The sequence below is a fragment of the Stegostoma tigrinum genome, chromosome 5 (genome assembly GCF_030684315.1).
Source record: "Stegostoma tigrinum isolate sSteTig4 chromosome 5, sSteTig4.hap1, whole genome shotgun sequence".
Lineage (NCBI taxonomy): Eukaryota > Metazoa > Chordata > Chondrichthyes > Orectolobiformes > Stegostomatidae > Stegostoma > Stegostoma tigrinum.
This window is the reverse complement of record NC_081358.1, coordinates 101,648,449-101,672,717: the sequence shown is the minus strand read 5'-3', so window position 1 is coordinate 101,672,717 and position 24,269 is coordinate 101,648,449. Positions and strand designations below refer to the sequence as shown.

At 42.5% G+C, this 24,269-nt stretch overlaps 1 protein-coding gene across 3 annotated transcripts in view; it reads right to left on the bottom strand.

Annotated features, from left to right (window-relative positions):
• Positions 1–24,269, bottom strand: part of LOC125451776 (1-phosphatidylinositol 4,5-bisphosphate phosphodiesterase gamma-1-like) — a 230,829-nt gene that overhangs the window by 83,175 nt on the left and 123,385 nt on the right. For all 3 annotated transcript variants that reach the window (XM_048529332.2, XM_048529333.2, XM_048529334.2), the window contains exons 6-12: positions 22,931–23,011; positions 22,265–22,299; positions 7,979–8,051; positions 4,265–4,366; positions 3,032–3,150; positions 1,252–1,337; positions 193–313 (exon numbers count right to left, since the gene is read on the bottom strand). In XM_048529332.2, coding sequence (XP_048385289.1) covers positions 193–313; positions 1,252–1,337; positions 3,032–3,150; positions 4,265–4,366; positions 7,979–8,051; positions 22,265–22,299; positions 22,931–23,011 — 617 coding nt within the window. The remainder of the gene's footprint in view (positions 1–192; positions 314–1,251; positions 1,338–3,031; positions 3,151–4,264; positions 4,367–7,978; positions 8,052–22,264; positions 22,300–22,930; positions 23,012–24,269) is intronic.

Here is a 24,269-nt window from a genome sequence, read left to right as displayed (position 1 = left end):
AGAAGAGTTCGGAAATAGTTGCAAAATGAATGATGGGAAAAGAGAACAGAAGACGCTGAAGGCAGTGGACAGCGCAGAGTGATTGAGGGTGTTTTGTATTAGAGAAATCTCAAGTCATGATCTTTAGAATTAATGAACCATTTAGTTTCACATTTATATAAATTGTCATCCCACATTATTGGGGCAACTTACTCGGAGGTGACGAAGGCATGTTCCTTTATTGTGTACAACACATCCAGGAATTTTATTTTGGAGGTAAGAGTGTGTCCGTGGTAGATAATTGGCAGGTCATCTGGGCCGTCCCAGCAATCCACTGCAAAATAAAAATGAATCAATTGCAACATGGATTTATTTGGATTTTTCCTTCTGTTGTTTCTCTCACCATTTTCCATGAAGCCACTTTAACAGCGCCTCTGAAAATCAAATCTTTATCACTGAGAAGGACAAGGGAACCAGCAGCGTGGAAATGGCATCACCTGCAACTTCTCCAAGTCAGATACTATCCTTGGAAAAATATCATCGTTCCTGCGTTCCATCATTGGGACACAACCTGGGTGACCACTCCTAACAGTACTGTGGGTAGACCTCAAGAGCAAGAAATCTTACATTCTGTCTAGTCTACTCTGGCATTCAATAAGACCACTGTGGCTCTAATGATCCTCAATTCCACTTTCTAGTCTTTTCTCATATAACTCTTGATTCCTTCACTAACTAAAAGTCTGTCTATCATAGCCTGAAACTTAATGATTCAGTCTGACTGCATGGACTGCGAAGGTTCATCCTCTGTAAGGTAATAAATATTGATATTACCAGTGATATCGACTGTCCACGAGCAAATAGCAGAAACTGTAGACCAGATCTTTTCCTAAAATCAAAAATATGCCATAACCAATTTTTCGTCACAAGTTAGCACCGCAATAAAAATATACATGGCAAAAATTTTACCCCTTTCTCCTACGTTCTTCCTGTTTGGGGGAAGTGCTGAACTGTTTGCAATTTTGTTGGACATCACTGATCTCAGACTTGTATCGTCCCCAAGACCACGAACAAACACTTTATTTAAAGGCAGTACAAATCTCACACCCACACCATTAACATCATTGGAGTCGCCCGGAACTGTGATCGGCCACGTTGACCCTGGAAGCTGAACTGCTCTTGAGAAGGAGCTACACTTTGGAGGAACTGTAACTCAGTCAAGTTAGTGCCAGAGGGAGAAGAAAGTGAGTGAACTGGGAAAAGGAGAAGGCTTACATTCTATGCAGCGACACCCCATCCTCAGGCATCGGGCATAGGCCTCCAATGATGACTCACTGGAAAACTGGTCACCAGTCAGATACCTGGAAAAGATGAAGGGCGTTTCAGATCTTTGATCACTATGATTTGTACAGATAATGATGCCTAATTACACTTAGGGGTGGGCGGAGGAATGGGGTAGCAGTGGGGATTTCCCACAAAACTCAAAACCATGAGTAACAGGCAAATTAAACAGTGGACCTCTTTGTTATTTCTTTACTCCATACCTTACCAGGGAGCCAGCCAGGTTAGAAAGCTGGCCAGTACTGAGTGGCAATGTCAATGGTCGATGACAGTCACCAAGGGCTGCTGAGTATAGTCCCCAACAACCAGGAAAGATTGGGAGCTGGTGGATGTCATGCTTGCAACCATGATAGGGGAGATACTAGGAAAGGCAGCAGGCTGAATGAAGGAAACATGCAGTTGATTACAAGAGATAGTCCTGCTCTTCCTGGCTTGCAGACCACAGCATTTACCCACTTGATCAAGCTGCGCCTATCTTTACTATGCTGCCTAGCTTCTGACTCCTGGAAAATCCAGCCAGCCAGTGTTAAATTAAAACTGCACAGATTTGAACATTACAATGAGATGTCTCATACAATCATAGAATTCCTACAGTGCAGAAAGAGGCCATTCAGCCCATCGGGCCTGCATCGACCCTCTGGAAGAGCAAAGGTTGAGAAAGGACATGCCATGTAACCAACTGTCTAACTGGCAGCAGAGGGCGCCCTTTCCTCCAAAAACCTCTTCCTCCAGCTGGTGGGTGGATACAATTTCCTCCAGTGGTTTTTGTTTTAACAAGTTGGAACAATTGGAGTAAAGTGTGATACTATGAATCATTGCCACCTTGATTCATAGCGTTACACATCCGGGTTAGCCCACCAGAGGAAGGCAGCAACTGGAGGTACAATCTCACTCACAGCTTGGAAAGGAAAAGTAAGAGTGAAGTTCGCCTCCAAATTGCTCTAACATATGTTGTGGCAGCTGTTAGTAGACTAACAAGGGAGATCACCGGTCTGCCTTGTTAGGCTGTTTCAGATATAAAAGATGGTGAGGAAGCTAGGATTCATAGGAAACTATACTGAGGGTTGAACCAGATCATGGTAGTGTTCTGTGTTTTGATTGTCTTCATAGTTATTCCTGACATTACCGTCTAACCTCAGAGTCCTCTGATATGGATCCATCTCACTAAACAGCTTCAAATTGTTGTTGACATAGTGAATAGTCTCCTGTCTTTGACCCCACTCAGATTTTACTCTGTACTTACTGAAGCCAATTGGAGAAGACTACAAATCAGACGGAGCTCCAATCTACTCCCACAGTTTGAAATTTCCAGCAGCTACCTCAAGTTCGACCTCAGCAGAAATTCCAGAACCACTCCTTCCCTACACCCACTCGTTCCCTCTGCTCCATAATCGGATGGGGGTGGACTTGACAAGGTTACTGTCTGACTATGTCAGAGAACAGGGAATGCAGTCAGGAATCTTGTTCCTGCCCACTGGAGCATGAGATTCGCATTAGACTTGATTGCGATTGTAAATCCTGCCAGTTCTTATTGTTTATGTTCATACATGGGGAATGATTATTAGGTAATGTATCAGGAAGTGGCTGTCACATCTGGCATCCTAACCCAGTGCGAGTTAGTGCCTTCAGGACAGGAGGGGAGAAAATTGAGCATTGCATCCAAACTAATAGTGAGCACGAAACAAACAAAAAACTGAGCAGAGCTTTACTTAACGTGTTGTGTGATGAAGAGATCCAGTAATAGGAAAGAGGATAGTTCATTTCCTCTGAAGTCACACGTTCAAACCTTGAATCCAGAATCATGTTCTCTTTAGAGAACAGATATGCCAAGAACTAAAAGGCAAACAAAACAGATACATTTTCACTTGTCATCATTCTTTATAAATATAAGTAGTAATTTTACTACACTTTTGATTTTGAAACTACATTGCATTTTATGGAAGAGAACAGAAAGAACCAAGATCCATAATTCAAGATTGTCATATTTGAAGACAATTCAAAGAAGGCAAATTGTAAATAACGGTTAGTAATATTGGAAATGGCTCTAATAAACATGTGGACTCCACAGAAAAAAGAAGATTTAGGGAATTATGGAACTCTTAAACGTGTAAGTTCTTGAGAAAAATATAGATCAGGACTCCAATTGATAAGAAATAATTTTAACAGATCAGAAAAGGAATAAGTCAACAAAGGACAACATAATTAAAGGAAATATAAAAAGACTGTGTAAATGACAAAGAATACAGGTGTATATATTTGTCCTCTTTTTTTACAACCTGATTGGAACTTACATCAGAAAGCAGGGATTGGAGAGTCACTGTCATGTATCAGCTGGATGTGCCATCCAGCATGGGTTGCCTAAACTATTTCAGTTGCCAATTAATCCTAATTTCCCCCTCCTTCTAGCATCCTTTATGATAGAATGCTACTTGAGGAATCATTGGGCTAGAATTCTACTAACCAGTGGGACAATGAGCTAGAGCTCAAAACCAACACCCAGCGTTGAGACGCTTTTACGAAGTTCCAGCCCTTTGATAAACTACAGGGGCTTTCAGCTATAATTTCAAAGCATTGCACACTTGAATTAAAGTGTAAAGAACAAAGTTCTTCTTTGGCCTTTTCTTTGTAAACTTTAGTGGCTTCAATCGAGTTAGCCATTGGAAGGTGGAACAAACTGGAGTTTTGTCTACCTCATTTCCTCAGGTAAACAAAGCTTTAAATTTTAAATAAGCCATGGTTGAGGTTGACTTATTTGACATGTTTATGCATTAGTAAGAGTGGGCCAGAGCTTCACCATATATAATATTATTTTGCCCTACTGTGGCACTTGAACCCATGGTCCCAGAGCATTTAGTTGGGCTTCTAATTGCTGAATAAGTGTTGAAATTAAGACCACTTCACTTACAGTTTACAGAGAATGAAAGTAGTAAGGCAAAGGTATATGTACCTCATCCAGTTGTAAAACAGGGTCTGATATCTCCCTCAATGGGTCTTTAAAGTAATTAAAGATGCATTCTCGAACTTTGTTGATGTCATTTGCCCAGCTTTCCTAAGGAAGCAAGAATCACAACATTTAAGGGAATCTGGCAACAGTTTCCTACAGAAAATTAAATAAATGTAAGCCTTGCATAGAATATGCCATTCATTTCCATTGCATTAATTCTAACAAATCAGACTTAAGTCTGTTGTATCAATGTTTAGCCTCCAGAATGCCTTTTCTCTTCATTCTTTCATTCAATTTGGGGGCCACTGGTTATGGATTTGGTTCTCAATTACTAATTGCCCTTGAACTAGTTGGCTCACTGGGCCATTTCAAAGGGAAGTGAAGAGTCAATCTATATTGCTGAAGTCACATTTAAGATAAACTAGATAAGAATAGCAGGTTTACTTCATTCAAGAGTGTTCGGTAACCAGGTGGGTTTTTAAGACAATTGACAATGCTCTCTTGATCATCATTACTCGAGACTAGCTTCCAGGTCGACGTTTATTTATTTAATTAAAATTCCACCAGCTGCTATAGGATTTGAACTTGTGAACCCAATGCATCAGACTGGGCCTCTGGATGACAAGCCCAGTGATATTGCCATTAAAAATAGCACTAATGCTTCATCAAATTCGCTTTATTGTGTTGAATTTCAGTGGATCAAACCCACCGCATTTGCTGCCATTAACTCAAATTCTAAAAGTTTCACCTACCTTTGCATTCATCCCCAATTAATATAATTTCAGTAAACTAAATCCTTTTCTAGTTAAATAATAGATAGACATTTTGTAGAGCTATTAAAATGTAAAAGCTCAGACCTTGCGACTTGGAAAGGGAACTTGGTAGAATATGTTATTAAGGAGATTATTAAAGCATACTTAGAAGATTATAATGTGCTCAGGTAGAGTTGACAAGGCTTTGAAAAAGGGAAAGTTATTTGAGTGTTTTGAGGAAATAACAAGCAACATGAATGGCAGGGAATCTGTAACTGCAGATGCTTGATTTTATAAAAAGCTTTTATAAGGTTACTACACAAGATAAGAGTTGGGGTAGAATATTAAGATAATTAGTTAGCTAATGGGAAGCAAGCAGAAATAATAAACAGGTGTTTTGGGTTGGCAAGCTGTCACTCATGGAGCACCAAAACAATCAAGTCTGAAGCCTCAACTATTTACAATTTATCAACGGCTTGGATGAAGGGGCTGGACATACTGCAGCTAAACTTTCCATGGCACCAAAATGGGTCAAAAATAAGTTGTCAAAAGTAGGTAAAGAGTTTATAAAGAGATATAGATGGTTGCCAGTGAGTGGGCAAAAATTTGGTAATGTGGCAAAAGATAAAACTGTTCACTTGCAATGAACAATAGAAAAATACGGTATATTGTCTAAATGGGGAGAGATTACAAAACTCAGTGGTCCCAAGGGACCTTAGTGTCCTGATACAAAACAAATCACAAAAAGCAAGTGCATGCAAGTATAGTAAGTGATTAGCAATGCAAAAATAAATATTAGTGTTTGTTGAAAAGGGAATGGTATATAAAAGTAGGAGAGGTTTACTGCAGCTGTACAAGGTATTGATGAGCCCTCTACAGTACTGCGTATAATTTCAGACATCTTATTTCAAAAAGGCTATAATCATGTTTGAAGCAGATTAGAGAACGTTCAAGATTCACCCTTGTGATGAAGGGTTTCTTTCTAAAGGATAGTTGAACAAACTGGGCTTTTATCCATTGACGTTTGGAAAGTTGAGCGATAATCTGAAAAGCTCAAGGTCATGAGGAGACTTGATAGGGTATGTACTTGGAGAACCTTTTCTTTTTTGGGGATTTTAGAACTAGTGGACACAATTTAAGAAGAAGAATTCTCCCTTGTAAGGTGGAAATGGGGACCTTTTTGTTCTCTCAGTTTCTTTTTCTCTCTCAAATTCCCTTCCACATAAATCAGTGAAACCTGGGTATTTAAAGTTATTCAAGGCTGAGTTAGATTTTTGCCAGAAAGTGGGAGTCAATGGTTTTGGAGGGACAAGGAAACTGGCACTGAGAGCACAGCCAGATTTTAATGACTGGCAAAGGAGGTCTGAAGGACTGAATAGTTTACTCCAGCTCCTAATTCCTGTTTCCACAAAGTCACTGGCTAACATACATAATAAAAACCAAATAAACTGTGGATGCTGTAAATCAGGAACAAAAAGAAGGTTGGTGGAAAAGCTCAGCAGGTCTGGCAGCATCTGTAAAGGAGAAAACTGGCTAACATAGTTGTGGTCAGGCAATTCTTAGCTTGTCAAACTCATATTCAAATCGATCGTGGTCATGCTGCCCCACCTCACCTACCTCCAGTCCCCGGTACTGCCATTTCCACCAGTCTCTGCATTCTTCAACTCTGCACACTTATGCATGCCCTGACTTCGTTCATTTACGATGCCTGTTTGTGCATTCAACGATCCCAGGTCTGGAATTCTTTTCCCCTTCCTCCTTGTCTCTACACCTCTCTCCTCCTTTAAGATATTGCTTAAAACATAACTTTTTGACAAAAGGTTTCATAATGTGGCCGAATCTGATCTTTGGCTTGAAGTCAGGTTTCGAAGTGATTACACATCTATGGACTGGCTACATTGAAGATTAATGTAACGGCTACATTACTGCAGTAAAGATATTACATAACTGAAAGTGGTTTTGAAGTGCAAGGTGCTCAGTCGAAACTAAAATCTCTGGAATTTCTGTATCTATGGTCTTCACTACTATGATGCTACACTAGACCTGAATAAAGTGACATTCTGATGTATGACCCATGCACTATATTACGCCTGATTGTGGGATCTAGTTTTTAACTTAAATACTGGTCTTAGGCACAGTTCCAAATGAAGAGTAGCAATTGGAAAGAATAAAAGGGAAAACAAACAAAGGAGGAGTTAGAGATAATGGGAACTGCAGATGCTGGAGAATCCAAGATAACAAAGTGTAAAGCTGGATGAACACAGCAGGCCAAGCAGCATCTTAGGCTCCTAAGATGCTGCTTGGCCTGCTGTGTTCATCAAGTTCTACACTTTGTTATAAAGGAGGAGTTATCCTTAGACCCTTGATTTTTTGCGATTAGAGCAAAGTTACCCTGGTTTTCAGCATGACCTGGGAAGAACAAGCAATTGATAGAGTACATCAGTCCTGCTTCTCCCACAATGAGCTATATAAACAGCACCATGTATCTCATGTACTGCTCAAAGATTCTGTGACCCCTGGTGTTTGTGTTTTTCAGGAACATTATAGCAGATAAGGAGGAGCATCTCAATGGGAATTCACTTTGTGTAACAGTATCTTCAGTCAAATTCCTCAGCTCCACAGGGCCTTCTTCAGTAGACAAGGTTCTAAGTTTCTAACGATCCTAATCATTCTTCTCTAACTGTTTTTAAAGCACCACTGCCTCTCTGTGTATTGACTGCTCAAAAGTGTAGGAAGAATTCTAAGCAAAGTCATGCCAGAATACAAAGTTTGCAAAGTAAGACTTACAAACAACGCTGCCTGTTGCCTCAGTAAAAAAAAGATTTGAAAGAATTGCATATGAACAGTGTCTCTTACAACTTCAAAACATCCCAAGTCACTTTGCTGCCAATTAAGCACTTTTGAAGTATAGCCACTGTAGTAATGTGGGAATGATTCATTTTGCTTATTGATTCAATCTGCTTACCTTCTGATCATATTGCAGAAACCTTTGAAAGTCGTACAGGGTAACCTGACACAGCTCAGGCCTTTCGACATTCCTGCATACAACAAAATTAAATGTTTAAGAGCAAAATGTTTAATCATGGACCTGATGATTTGATGAGCTTAGGGTCTTTGGGTCTATTGATAAATAGTTTTGGTGCAAGTACAGTGAATGCTGCGGATGAAACCTGGGACTGATTCCCACATGTTCATTAAACATTATGCTATGTTAATACATTCACGTTAAATGGTCTAATGGAATTAGTGGCACTGTACAATATCTATGCCTCAAATCGAGCAGGGAATGATAGATTGGTAGGGTGCAGAGAGAATATTATGTTCTTGTATCTTTGCTATCATTAGACTGGATTATTTTTGCACACTATAGAATACGGGACACCAGTCTATCTTACAAAAACTTGAGGTCGTCCAAAATATTGATATCTGTGTACCAACTTAACCAAATCTTGTACACCCACCGCACATGTTCACCCTGAACTGCATTTTTCCAATGTAAGCAGGACTTTGATTTTAAAGTGCTCATTCTTGTTTTCAAATCCCTCACACCTCCCTATCTCTGCAATCTGCTCCAACCTATAACCAAGATACACAGACCCTTCTAATTCATTTCCTTGTAGATCATCAGTTCTGTGTAGTGTACCATTGCTGGCCGTTCCTTTAGTTGACAAGGTTCAATGTTTCAGAATTTCCCACATAAAATCTCTTTGCCTCCTACCTTCTTTCTCCTTTAAGTGGCTCTTTAAGAAGCCCACTTCTTTATCTGATCTAATAGTTCATGTTGTTTGGTGTCAAAATGTTGTTTGATAAAACAACTATGCAGCATACTGACAGCTCTCGATACAATAGATGCACCGTATAAATATATGTGGTTATTGTCAGCATTGCCAGCTGCTTGGCAAAGTTATCCAATGAACTCCCTTCTTTCCAATGAACCTGCAAGTGCTTTCCTGCAACCATTATTCCAATTCTTTCTGGCTGTTACAATGCTTCACCACCCAGAGCATTTCAGATCATAATAACTGGCTGCGAAAGCAAATGTTTCCTCATGATGCCTCTGGTGTTTTTACCTCACGTTATTCACCCTTCTGCCACTGGAAATGTTTTCCATTTTTTAAATTCTATTTACTCTTCAGCACCCTCTCCAAAACCTTGACACCTTTCCTAAAACGTGAAACCAAAATTAAACACAGTGCTCCAGCTGAAGCCTATCCAGTGTCTACAAAGCTTTAACATTCTACAACATTACATTAACAGTCTGAAGAAGGGTCACTTGGATCCAAAATGTTAACTCTGCTTTCTCTCCACAGATGTTGTCAAGCCTGCCGAGCTTTTCCAGCAGTTTATTTTTGTTTCTAAAAAGGTTTATCTTGCCATCCGCGCTTTTCTACTGTATGCCTCTCAAAATAAAGCCAAGAGCCTCATGCGCTTTATTTGGTTTTTTAGCAGCTGTCTCAACTTGTCCTGCCATTTTGAAAGATTTGGATAAATGCACACCAGCTCATTCTGTTCCTACAATCCTTTAAAATTGTCCAATTTGTTTTATGTCACCTCTCTTTATTCTTCCTAGCAAATGTGTCACTTCACACTTTAGTTACTATGTTTCCACCCACTTCATCAGTCTGTCTGCATTCCCCTGCTGTCTGTTATCAATGTTGCTAACATATAATTCCAGCAATTAGAAAGAGTCACTTCAGCTATGGGAAAGAAAAATCCTGCATTTATTTAGTTCCTTTCATGCTCTGAGGCATGGCAAAGTCTTTTACAGTCTTTGAAGTGTAATCTCTGTTGTAGGAAACATGGCAAGAGGAGTGAGGTAATCACTAGATAATCCATTTTGTTTACATTGACAGAAAAATACTGTCCTAATACCAGGAAGACTCTGGTTTGTCAAAGAGTGCTGTAGGATGGTTTGCATCAATCTGAGAGGGGAGATGGGTCTGATTTCTTTTATATATAGTTGTTCAAGTGAAGACCACTAATTATTGCCAATCCCTAATTACCCTTGAGAAGGCGGCATTGACCATTTAAATAACTCACTGAAAAGATAAAACCTCTGTGATTGCGGTACACTCTTGTGCAATGCTGACAGATGTTGTGTACTTATGCTTCTCAAATAGAGCTTTGAACCTACAATCTTCAGACTCAGAGCTGAGCTGTTCGCACGGAGGCAAGGCTGGCAGCCTGTTTGGTTTTTTGGCTCTCAGACAGGTGAACAGTTGCTGTCGTCTGAGAACGTACCTCCCACCCCTGTTCTTCTCGAAAAATTAATGTCTCCTGACCAAAGTTATATAATATGCAGCATTATCACCTTGGGAAATTGGATTTTAAAATAGCTGAGGGATTTTGATCAGTTCTGCAAGGGGTTTGTTGTAAAATGCATTCATAAAGTCATTCTAAAAAGCACGTCACTCTCACCACATGAAGGAGAAACCTGGCAGGTAGAGTAAATAAAACAATGCCATTACTTTTGATTTCAAAGCAGAGTTCAGTTCAGAAGAAACCAGAGGTTAGTTCAGTTCAGGGTAAAAAGCAATGTCAGCAGAAGCGTGGAGTTTCAAAGCTGGAAGGGCACGTGTAAAAGTCTGCAACTTGTTAGAAATAAAAATGTTTAGGCCCTCAGGCTCTGGAACACATTGTAACATTGTCCCCTCAGTCAATGGAAGAGAAGTCATAGAATCCCTACAGTGTGGAAGCAGGCCATTCAACACATTGAGTCCACACTGACCCTCTGAAGAGCATCCACCCAGACCCACCATGCTACCCTATCCCTCTTACCCTGCATACCCCATGGCTAACCAACTTAGGCTGTACATCCCTGGACACGATGGGCAATTTAGCATGGCCACTCTGCCTAACCTGCACATCTTTAGACTGTGGGAGGAAACCCATGCAGAAGCAGGGAGAATGTACAAACTCCACACAGAAAGTTGCCTGAAGGTAGAATCAAACCCAGATCCCTGGCCCTATAAGGCAGCAGTGCTAACCACTGAGCTACCATGCCGCCCCCAACTAAGAAGTCAGTAAAGTTAAAAATTAAAGGGTTGAGATGGGAGTATAATTTCTCTGGTTGTGAATCCCTATAATGGATAGTTTGTTATTTTGTTTGTTACAAACAGACCCAGGGCAAGGTTCTCCAAGCATTATGGTTTCAGTCTGACTACCCCAAATTGTTAAGCTCCTGCATTAGGAAGGGTGAATTGGCTTCTTTCTTCGGGTGTCCCTTTGATTGGTCACAACAAAGTTAACTTTTTAAAAACATCCCTCCCTCCGTGATACTGTTCTCCCAGAACAAATGACTCTATATCTTAAAAGTAATTAATTTGATCAGACTTTCTTGAGTTCACAAAAGATTGAATTTATTAGTTACTAATTGCAAGAAGAAATGGTAATGCAATATACCTGCACACAGATTAGAAATTAGAAGTGAGTCCAAAAAATATATAAGTTAAGAGGGTCATCCCCTGAGTCTTTCATAAAATACAGATAGTGGAACATTGCAGCTGTTAGGTGGCTATTATAAGTAGCATTGACATTGATAATTGAACAATCGGTTTTGAGATTCATGGTTTTGCAGATTCATTGAAATTCTTTTGTCCTCATTCCTTTCAACAGTGGCTAGTTGGCAGCATTCAGAGTGAGAATATTTTTCTCTTACTTCATCAGCAATGCAGGGGCATTATATATCCCAAGCTGTGACTTTCACAGCACACTAAGTCCACAGACTAGGAAATCATGTCACTAACACACAGGCCAGGGATTGAAGTTTACTTTCCATAGCCATTTTGGATATCTCTGGAAGGATAATCACAAACATGTCTGCAGGAGATAGCATCCTGCTGATTGGGGCTCGGTATCCAGCTTCTTATTTTTTTTTTCCCTTTTTACTCATTCTGCTTGAAGGTTCCCTGGCTATGTACAGATATGACATTCCATGTGTCCAACTGAGAACTCTGTAAACCATCACTGAATTTTCATCCACAGTCTCTTTTTTTATGGTTGAACCTGTCCCCTTTTAAAGAAAAAACATATGCTGGAAATAATAGTTCAATGAGTCCGTAGGTGATCAAGGGCTATAATCTACAATCACAACCCTGTACTTATCCGATTTTCTTACATGCATCACAAGCCAACATCAGAGAATAGTGATCAGATTGGGGAACAATCACATTACTCACTCAAGGCTGCCGAACGCATTGATAGCACCTCTACTACCGAGTTCACTGAAATGAATTAATTCAGATGTTACGATCCTAGTTAACGGTAATACTGGACAAGAGAGGTCCCAATGTGAAATCTGGTTTGACAGACCATATGTTTTACTTTGCAATTTGATTGTGTGTTAAGTCACTGAAAATGTTCAGAAGAGGCTGCGCTGTCCTTTTCACAAAAGAACACGGATGTTTCTTACATACAAAATGAAAAGTCACTAACGATATTTACTATCAAGAACTATTTGAAACAGTCTTATTACAAATTTCAGAGATAAAGGTTTACTCTACTTTACCTCACTTTACTCACTTTACCCTCAAGCTGACAAATACTTAAATCTCAGTGAAGGATCACCTTGTTTCTGCATTAATGTGCAGACATTCGGAGGAAGAATCACATCAGACTAAAAACATTAATTCTGTTTCTCTCTCCATAGATGTTGCCAGACCTGCTGGGCTTTACCAGTACTGTCTGTTATTATTCCACAATAAAGTCCCCTGTTCAGTAGACACAGCTGTATTTGGTTTCTTTGTGGCAAGGTTCTATGCTCACATGATGCTACTTCTTTAGTTAATATCTCTTCCTGAGACTGTTAAACAAAATACTGACACAACTCACTTATTTCTTAATGAGTTCCTTAAACTCTTCTTCCATTGCCTTCTATTTCTTGGACGGACATGGAGGACTTCTTCCCTTCTGTCCTGTTTTAGAGACTGCTAAACTGCATGAATGATGTGACAGGTTTTTTTTTTCCTGAATGGCCAGCCTCTTTCTGCAGGAAACCTACACACCTTCTGGATAGAGATAATGGGAACTGCAGACGCTGGAGAATCCGAGATAACAAAGTGTGGATCTGGATGAACACAGCAGGCCAAGCAGCATCTTAGGAGCACAAAAGCTGATGTTTCGGGCCTAGACCCTTCATCAGAAAAGGGTCTAGGCCCGAAACGTCAGCTTTTGTGCTCCTAAGATGCTGCTTGGCCTGCTGTGTTCATCCAGCTCCACACTTTGTTATCACCTTCTGGATAGTTCTATCTCCCTGTATCATTGTTACTCAGAAACAACTTAATTTTTTGCCTTTTTTACCCTTGTTTACATGGTAGTAATCTACTCACCAAGGGTTTGGAAAGGCTCGAAGAAGTGCATGTGAACAAATTTCCAGAAATCCAGCGCCACTCACAGAACCCAAAAATAAAACTAAAATCACATACCATCCCACCAACCTCCGCATCCAGCGCATCATCCTTAGCCACTTCCACCAAATGCAATCCGAACCCACCACCAAAGAGCTATTTCCCTCCCCACCCTTATCTGTCTTCAATCCATGACTCTCTGGTCTGCTCCACACTCCCCACTAACCCACCACACCAGGCACCTTTCCCTACAATCCCAAGTGGTGCTACACCTGCCCCTATACCTCACCCCCTTCACCTCCATTCTAGGCTCCAAACAATCTTTCCAGATCTGACAGGGATTCACCTGTACATCCCCCAAACTGGTATACTGTATTTATTGCTCCCGATGTGGTCTCCTCCAGCACAGACTTGGTGACTGACTTGCAGAACATCTGCGCTCTGTATGCTATCATCAGCAACACCTTTTGGTTGCCAAACATCTTAACTCCCACTCTCACTCCCATGTCCATCCTGGGCCTCCTCCAGTGTGACAGTAACGCCACAAGCAAATTGGAGGAACAACACCTCATGTTCCATCTCAGGAACTTACAGTCCACTGGCCGCAACATAGAATTCACCAGTTTCAAAATCTCCGAGGCCCTGGCCTCATCCTATGTCCAACCCTCCTTCTCATCCCCACCTTGCTGATCTGACACAACCTGTCCATCTTCCTCCCCACGTATCTGCCCCACCCTTCCCACTGAGCAATCCCCAATATCCCCTAGCTGCAATCACCTATCACCATCCCACCTACCTTACCACAGCGCCACCCCCTCCCTCTATTTACTTCTGAGCTCCTGTCCCCCTCTCCAGTTCTGATGAAGGGTGTAAACCCGAAACGTCAACTTTCCTGCTCTTCTGATGCTGCCCTGCCTACTGTGTTCCTCCAGCTCGACGTTGTATTGACTCTGACTCCAGCATCTGCAGTTCTTACTGACTTCTAAAACTACATCTCCCCTTCTAAACACACATAGTGTAGATATATAAATCAAAGTTAAAGCTATGAATGATTCTGTCCAAATGGAAGTTCCAACATTATAATAAGATGTGATGAACCCACACAGTACAGAGCAAATATCAAATCTTAGAACAGATACTTGTTCAGCTCTGTTTAAAAGGGGCTGGTTTTACAAGCTTTGAATTAGATGTCTTAGCACAATTGTGACTGGACAGAATTTTACCGATTTACACAAGTTCTAGCAAAGATATTATCAAGCTAAGGAGGGTTCAGAAGAGATTTATCAGGGTATTGTTGGATACGGAAGGTTTGAGTTATAAAGAAAGACTGGATAGGCTGGGACTTTTTTCACTGGAGCATAGGGCATTGACAGATGACCCATTAGAGATTTAGAAAATCATGAGGGGTATAGGTAGGGGTCTTTTCCCTAATGGGCCACTTCAAGACCAGGATATATTATTAAGTTGAGAGAAGTAAGATTTAAAAAAGACATGAGGTACAAATTTTTTACACAGTGGGTGGTTCATGTGTGGAATGAACTTTCTGAGGAAGTGGGGGGTAAATGTGAGTACAGTTACAATGTTTAGAAGACATTTGGATAAGTACATGAATAGGGAAGGTCTGGAGGGTTATGAGACAGGACCAGGCAAGTGGGACTAATTTAGTTTGGGATTATGTTCAGTAAAGATTGATTGAACCAAAGGGTCTCTTTCTGTGCTATATGACTCTATGTGCTTCTTCAGATGGGGGTAAGGAACTGTAAAGTTCCAATTGCTCACACTTACCCTCCCACCCAAACTTGTCTGCAACTTCACAGGGGAGCAAGCAAAGCCTAGGGCGAAACGTCGACTCTCACACAAATTAAAGTCATTAATTTAAGGGTTGCTCTCTGCTCCAGCCTTAATCGTGAGACCAGTGGGAGGGAATCAGTCAGTGAAGGAGGCGAGCCTAACAAGTTATCCTCCTCGGGTGGGAGAGGGAGATGGGGGCACTTCCATCACTGAACCCCTCTCAAAAACTGGTCTATGTCTCTAAGGTCCAGGCTTCCCAATTGCTCCCTCCCCTAACTAAACCAGACAGATTGACTCTTGCATAGACTGGAAGCTATATACAATAATATACAAGGCTCTGATCTTTGCAGACAGAAAGAACAGGTTTAAGCATAATGAAGTAAGTGACAGCCACTCTCTGATCCTTTCCTCAGGACCATAAAATGACCAGAGTCACTCTGTCTGGTTTAAATTTAAACAAAGCTTGGCAGTTAACTTTCAGTCATCATGTAACTGAAGCATTCTCTATGGCACTGCCCCCATCGGTCAGAACCCACTTGCTAATTCATCAACACACTTATTCATACATTTTGCCTTTACATTGGTATTCTGTGAATATCTCAATGAAAGTAAGAATAAAAGGTTCAATAGTGATGGAGGGATTGGGAATTTTTAACTTAACTGTTTTATTATAAAACCCTACTAATCAATGTTGAGTACTAAGTCTTAATTGCACAATCTTAGAAAAAAATGTATTTTATCTAGAATGACATTAGAAAGAGGAGAAATTGAAATTCTCCCATCATTGAAAAAATTATAAGGATAGTTCCAAATATGAGAAACTTTGGTTATGAGCATAGTTTGAAGAAGATAGGATTGTTCTACTGGGAGAGAAGGAAGCTGAGTGGGCACGACAGTCAGCATGGACTGGTTAGGGCTGAAGGGCCTGTTCCCATGCTGTATTACTCTGTGGCCCCATGACCATATTTGAAGGGGAATTTCAGAATCATGAACAGATTGGATACTGTTGATATGGAGAAGCTGGCTCTGCTCATAAATGACGCAATAACAACAGGACCTGGATTTGAAGTGATTGCAAGCGAAGCGATAGTATTGCGTGGAAAAACTTTTACACAGTAAGAAATTAAGTTATGGGATGCATTATAACAAAGTGTGGAACTGGATGAACACAGTAGGCCAAGCAGCATCTTACGAGCACAAAAGTGGGATCTAGGCCCAAAATGTCAGCTTTTGAGCTCCTAAGATGCTGCTTGGCCTGCTGTGTTCATCCAGCTCCACACTTTGTTATCTTGGATTCTCCAGCATCTGCAGTTCCTATTATCTCTATGGGATGCAGTGCCTGGAAATGTGGTGGAGGCAGGTTCTATTGAGGCACTTAAGATGATTATTCGGATAGAAATAATGTGCAAAAATATGGGGTAAAGACAGGAGATTAGCACTAGCTAAGAGAACTGGTGCAAGCATGTTGGGCCAAATGGCCTCCTTTGTGCCATAACAAAGTCTGTGACTGTGATAATTTAAAGTGAGCATACAGGTGAGTGGTAAGGTTAATCCCAGGCTAAACCTAACACTCTTGTTTATCAGTCAGAAATACACATGCTTTCACCGGGGGAAGTGATGGCCTTGTCATATAATTGCTGGACTGCTCACCCAAAGATCTAGATAACATTCTGGGGTTCCGGGTTCAAATCCCAACACAGCAGATGGTGGATAATAAAATGTGAGGCTGGATGAACACAGCAGGCCCAGCAGCATCTCAGGAGCACAAAAGCTGACGTTTTGGGCCTAGACCCTTCATCAGAGAGGGGGATGGGATGAGGGTTCTGGAATAAATAGGGAGAGAGGGGGAGGCGGACCGAAGATGGACAGAAAAGAAGATAGGTGGAGAGGAGAGTATAGGTAGGGAGGTAGGGAGGGGATAGGTCAGTCCAGGGAAGACGGACAGGTCAAGGAGGTGGGATGAGGTTAGTAGGTAGGAGATGGAGGTGCGACTTGGGGTGGGAGGAAGGGATGGGTGAGAGGAAGAACAGGTTAGGGAGGCAGAGACAGGTTGGACTGGTTTTGGGATGCAGTGGGGGGAGGGGAAGAGCTGGGCTGGATGTGTGGTGCAGTGGGGGGAGGGGACGAACTGGGCTGGTTTTGGGATGCGGTGGGGGAAGGGGAGATTTTGAAGCTGGTGAAGTCCACATTGATACCATTGGGCTGCAGCGTTCCCAAGCGGAATATGAGTTGCTGTTCCTGCAACCTTCGGGTGGCATCATTGTGGCACTGCAGGAGGCCCATGATGGACATGTCATCTAAAGAATGGGAGGGGGAGTGGAAATGGTTTGCGACTGGGAGGCGCAGTTGTTTATTGCGAACCGAGCGGAGGTGTTCTGCAAAGCGGTCCCCAAGCCTCCGCTTGGTTTCCCCAATGTAGAGGAAGCCACACCGGGTACAGTGGATGCAGTATACCACATTGGCAGATGTGCAGGTGAACCTCTGCTTAATATGGAAAGTCATCTTGGGGCCTGGGATAGGGGTGAGGGAGGAGGTTTGGGGGCAAGTGTAGCATTTCCTGCGGTTGTAGGGGAAGGTGCCGGGTGTGGTGGGGTTGGAGGGCAGTGTGGAGCGAACAAGGGAGTCACGGAGAGAGTGGTCTCTCCGGAAAGCAGACAAGGGTGGGGATGGAAAAATGTCTTGGGTGGTGGGGTCGGATTGTATATGGCGGAAGTGTCGGAGGATGATGCGTTGTATCCGGAGGTTGGTGGAGTGGTGTGTGAGAACGAGGGGCATCCTCTTTAGGCGGTTGTGGCAGGGGCGGGGTGTGAGGGATGTGTTGCGGGAAATGCGGAAGATGCGGTCAAGGGCGTTCTCGACCACTGTCGGGGGGGATGTTGCGGCCCTTGAAGAACGAAGACATCTGGGATGTGCAGGAGTGGAATGCCTCATCGTGGGAGCAGATGCGGCAGAGGCGGAGGAATTGGGAATAGGGGATGGAATTTTTGCAGGAGGGTGGGTGGGAGGAGGTGTATTCTAGGTAGCTGTGGGCGTCAGTGGGCTTGAAATGGACATCAGTTGCAAGCTGGTTGCCTGAGATGGAGACTGAGAGGTCCAGGAAGGTGAAGGGTGTGTTGGAGATGGCCCAGTTGAACTGAAGGTTGGGGTGGAAGGTGTAACCTACAAAGAGGCAGGCATAGCTGGGGCCCATGCGGGTGCCCACGGCCACCCCCTTAGTCTGTAGGATGTGGGAGGAATCGAAAGAGAATTTGTTGAGGGTGAGGACGAGTTCGGCAAGGCGGACGAGGGTGTCAGTGGAGGGGAACTGGTCGGGCCTACGGGACAGGAAGAAGCGGAGGGCCTTGAGGCCATCTGCATGCGGAATACAGGTGTATAGGGACTGGACGTCCATGGTGAAAATGAGGTGTTGGGGGCCAGGGAATTGGAAGTCCTGGAGGAGGTGGAGGGCGTGGGTGGTGTCACGGACGTAGGTAGGGAGTTCCTGGACCAAAGGGGAGAAAATGGGGAGAAAAGGGGAGAAAACAGTTCATCCACTTCACCAACACCTTCCACCCCAACCTTCAGTTCACCTGGGCCATCTCCAACACATCCTTCACCTTCCTGGACCTCTCAGTCTTCATCTCAGGCAACCAGCTTGCAACTGATGTCCATTTCAAGCCCACCAACTCCCACAGCTACCTAGAATACACCTCCACCCACCCACCCTCCTGCAAAAATTCCATCCCCTATTCCCAATTCCTCCGCCTCCGCCGTATCTGCTCCCACGATGAGGCATTCCTCTCCTGCACATCCCAGATGTCCAAGTTCTTCAAGGACCGCAACTTTCCCCCCACAGTGGTCGAGAACGCCCTTGACCGCGTCTCCCGCATTTCCCGCAACACATCCCTCACACCCCGTCCCTGCCACAACCGCCCAAAGAGGATGCCCCTCGTTCTCACACACCACCCCACCAACCTCCGGATACAACGCATCATCCTCCGACACTTTGCCACCTACAATCCGACCCCACCACCCAAGACATTTTTCCATCCCCACCCTTGTCTGCTTTCCGGAGAGACCACTCTCTCTGTGACACCCTTGTTCGCTCCACACGGCCTTCCAACCCCACCACACCCGGCACCTTCCCCTGCAACAGCAGGAAATGCTACACTTGCCCCCACACCTCCTCCCTCACCCCTATCCCAGGCCCCAAGATGACTTTCCATTTTAAGCAGAGGTTCACCTGCACATCTGCCAATGTGGTATACTGCATCCACTGTACCCGGTGTGGCTTCCTCTACATTGGGGAAACCAAGCGGAGGCTTGGAGACCGCTTTGCAGAACACCTCCGCTCGGTTCGCAATAAACAACTGCACCTCCCAGTCTCAAACCATTTCCACTCCCCCTCCCATTCTTTAGATGACATGTCCATCATGGGCCTCCTGCAGTGCCACAATGATGCCACCCGAAGGTTGCAGGAACAGCAACACATATTCCGCTTGGGAACGCTGCAGCCCAGTGGTATCAATGTGGACTTCACCAGCTTCAAAATCTCCCCTTCCCCCACCGCATTCCCAAAACCAGCCCAGTTCCTCCCCTCCCCCCACTGCACCACCAAACCAGCCCAGCTCTTCCCCTCCACCCACTGCATCCCAAAACCAGTCCAACCTGTCTCTGCCTCCCTAACCTGTTCTTCCTCTCACCCATCCCTTCCTCCCACTCCAAGCCGCACCTCCATCTCCTACCTACTAACCTCATCCCACCTCCTTGACCTGTCCATCTTCCCTGGACTGACCTATCCCCTCCCCACCTCCCCACCTATACTCTCCTCTCCACCTATCTTCTTTTCTCTCCATCTTCCGTCCACCTCCCCCTCTCTCCCTATTTATTCCAGAACCCTCACCCCATCCCCATCTCTGATGAAGGGTCTAGGCCCGAAACGTCAGCTTTTGTGCTCCTGAGATGCTGCTGGGGCTGCTGTGTTCATCCAGCCTCACATTTTATTATCTTGGATTCTCCAGCATCTGCAGTACCCATTATCACAGCAGATGGTGGAATGTGAATTCAATAAACATCTGAAATTAAGAATCTAATGATTGTGAATCCATTGTTGATTGTCAGGAAGAAAAGCTCATCTGGATCACTAAGACAACAAAGTGTGGGAATGGATGAACATAGCAAGCCAAGCAGCATCCCAGGAGCACAAAAACCGATGCTTTGGGCTTGGACCCTTCATCAGAAAGCATGGGCTTTTGTGCTTCTGGGATGCTGCTTGGCCTGCTGTGTTCATCCAGCCTCACATTTTATTATCTTGGATTCTCCAGCATCTGCACTTCCCATTATCTCTGGATCAATAATGTCCTTTAGGGAAGGAAACTACCCTTCTTACCTGGTCTGGCCACTCGAGATCCAAAGCAATATCGTTGACTCTTAACTGTGCTCTGGGCAATCAGGGATGTGCAATAATTGCTGCCTAGCCAGCAATGCCCTCATCCTCTGAATGAACGAAGGAAAAACAAACACAACAACGGGTTTGCTTGAAAACACAAGCTTTCAGAGCCTCAGCCCTTCTTCATTGTTCGTGAGAGAGGTAGTATTAGACACAGAATTTATACGTAGAAGTTCATATCAGTGATGAGGATACACTAAAGAAACCTAAGATGTTGTTAAATCTTTAATCAATTAGAAGGTTTTCATTGATTAATATGTGTACGTAAATCCTCGAATTCCTTACAAGTCACCGTCCTGAGAGAACTAAAGGTTTTAGTCGGGAAAAGAGGAGGTGACATTTTAACTCACACAATGCATGTTAGTTGTGAGGTTTAGAACTTGTTTACCTTTTTGTTTCAAGTCAGACTGGTTTTATTTCTAAAGCAGGAATTTATAAAACACCACCTTGACTGACTGTCGATAAATTGTGTGCTTTTTGAAGAAAATAAACTGTATCTGCAAACACAGATTTACCCCATTGTGTGTGTGTGTGTGTGTGTGTGTGTGTGTGTGTGTGTGTGTGTGTGTGTCAGTTGGGGGTGGTGAAGAGAGAGTGTGTGAATGGGAGAGAGAGAGTGTGTGTGTGTGTGTGTGTGTGTGTGAGAGAGAGGCGGGGGGTAGAGAGAGAAAGAGAGAGCATGTGTGGGAGAGAGAAAGAGTATGTGTGGGCATGTGTGTGTGAGAGAGACAGTGAATGTGTGCGTGTGGGAGACAGTGATTCTCCCTCACACGCAAATGCTCTCTCTCTGAAACCTCCCCCACTGCCATGTGCACCCCCCCCACTTAACACACACACACACACACACACACACACACACACACACACACACACATGATTCTATGGGGTGAATATTTATTTGCAGATACATTCTATTTTGTTCAAAAAGCACCCAATTTATAATAGCCAATCAGTCAAAATGGTGTTTTATAAATTCCCGCTGGAAATAAAACCAGTCTGGCACCAAACCAAAGCACAAACAGATTCTAAACAAGGCCTCATGCTTAACATGCATTGTGTGACCTAAAGCATCTCTTCTTTACACTGTTTAAACCTTTAGTTCTCTCAGGACCATGACTTGAAAGGGATGCATATTTAAATATGCATATTAATCAAATAAAACCTTCTAACTGATTAAAGATTTAACAATATCTTAGGTTGGTTTAGTACATTCTCATCAGTGATGTGAATATTTGATCTTTTATTTATAAATTCTGTGTCTGATACTACCTCTCTCACTAACACCTGAAGAAGGAGCGAGGCTCCAAAAGCTTGTGTTATCAAGTAAACCTGTTGGACTCTAACCTGGTGTTGTGTGATTTGTGACCTTGTCCACTCCAGTCCAACAATGGCACCTCCACATCAAATAGTAATAGTTGTTTAAAGGTATGATAGACTGACTGGTCTCCTTCTGTGCTGAGTACATCCATGAACAAGAGATACTTCAGTTTTCAATTGCCTGGATCATCTGAACTGATGCTTCATATAATGTGTTCCATGCAAAATCAATACATTCAGTAAAAAGAAAAATGATAAAGTTGGCCAGATCAAAATTAATCCTGATCATTTTTAATTGAAGTAAGGACAAGGGTCAAAAGTATCTCTTTTTCAATCAGAATACAAGCAAACCAAATAAGAAGCTCCTTACCTCAGAGGAAAAGACAACTCCAATTGTTCGATTATCTGCACACATAAAAGCAGAGGTTGTATCAACAGAAACTGACCAGCACTGAGCAATAAGTTACATGCAGCAGTGTAATTGAGAGATTCACACAGTTTATTTATTGAACAGGCACTGAATATCTGGAGATGGCAAATATGGACAGAATCTTAACTGATGTGATCAGGTGACTTCTGTGTGGAAGTAATGGATTACCAGGAGTGATCTAGAGGATATATCTAAGTGAAAGGAGCCAGGTGTTTTTTTTTCAGTTTATAAGCCCAAGCCATTTTAACAGTAGGTACATAGGAACAGGGAAGATTCCACCCATATAAATGATAAAATATTACACTAAATGACCTTGTATGCAGAGCATGGAAATTTCTTATGCTGCATGTTTTCACAGAATATGGATCATTAATATTCAAAGGAATAATGGATCCTGTGGTTATAGTGTACAACAGATGCTATGTATGTCATAGAAAATGCATATGTTGTATGGAAATAGCTAGTTCTGTGTTTATTGTGAGAAATAACATCCTGTGTTTGGGATCAAAAATAACTAATCACAGGCACATTTTAAAGTTAGAGCAAGGGCAATGAGGATTCACTGTATTGGCTTGAAGCCAGTCTAATGCTCAAATTAATACTCACTGACTTCTGGGCATCGAACAGCAGGTTTCTGTAGAAAAGAATGAATTGTGCATAGTTCATATCCATTCTTGTGTCCACTTCCTGTAGAGAGATGAATCAGGTTCTATAAATCTGTTACACATTCATTAGCCAGTGGTGTTTTGTGTTCCAATATCAGAAAAGACTGAATGTGATTCGGCTAATCCAGTGTATCCCTTCCCTATATACCAAGTGTACATTGTTCTGTCATAATTTTCCAAATTTATTAAATCTATCTGGGTGCATAATGGCCTGGCAGAGGTCTGAAAGAAACTACAGAAAGTTGTGTGTACAGCCAAGACCATCACAGAAGTCACCTTCCCAACCATGGACTCCATTTGTACTTCTCGTTACCGCAGAGAGGCTGCCAACATCATCAAAGATCCCTCCCAAACTACTAACGCTCTCCTACAACCTCTTCTGTCAGGCAGAAGGTGCAGAAGCTTGAAAACATGCACAAAACGGTTCAAGAACAGCTTCTTTCCTGCTGTTATTAGACTGCTGAATGGACTCTCTAGCTTCAAATGATGTTGATCTTGGTATTGTTGATCTTGCTTCGCGCACCTCCTGTGCAGTGTAATCTGCATGCCTCTCTCTGTCTAAACACCATATGATCTGTCTGTTCTTGCTTGTTATGATTTGCCTCCTCACAAGCATTATCACTGTACTTAGATACAGGTGACTACGATAAATCAAATCAAGTCACTTCTGAATAAAACTACAAAAAGATTATTTTGCTGATCGTAGAGTTTATGTAGCAAACGCTCGAGGGTATAATGTGGCATGATAAGTCATGTTATTGATCTGCAAGCTATTATGTCCTACACATGATATTTCCCAAATCCCAAGTGGACCAGACCTATTATGTTGCAGTGAATTTAATCTGTATTTCCATGTGTTCTGATAACCTTCAGATAGCTTTTGCTTTAAAGAAATTAATCAACATTATCATCATTATAACAAAATGTCAACACAATACGGATATGATTTTAGCACAATGTCAACACCATATATTTAGCATCAATACAATATTAATTTAGTTTCATTGGAACAGCATTGATGCAGCATCAAACAGTACTGATGTAACAATAGCCCATATGAATTATCCCCTTCATATGGGTAACTTAAGGTAAAAACCCATCACTGCACTCTGCAATAATGTGGTTGTGTTTTAGGACTGCTGTACTGTTTGTAAGTGTGGAATCAGCTGACAAAAGCACAGAAGAGGGTGCAAAGTCAAATCTATTAATGTCAAATTGGCTAATGTAATTGTTCTTCTAGAGTTACGATTAACCAATGATACCAAGGACACATCTCAAGA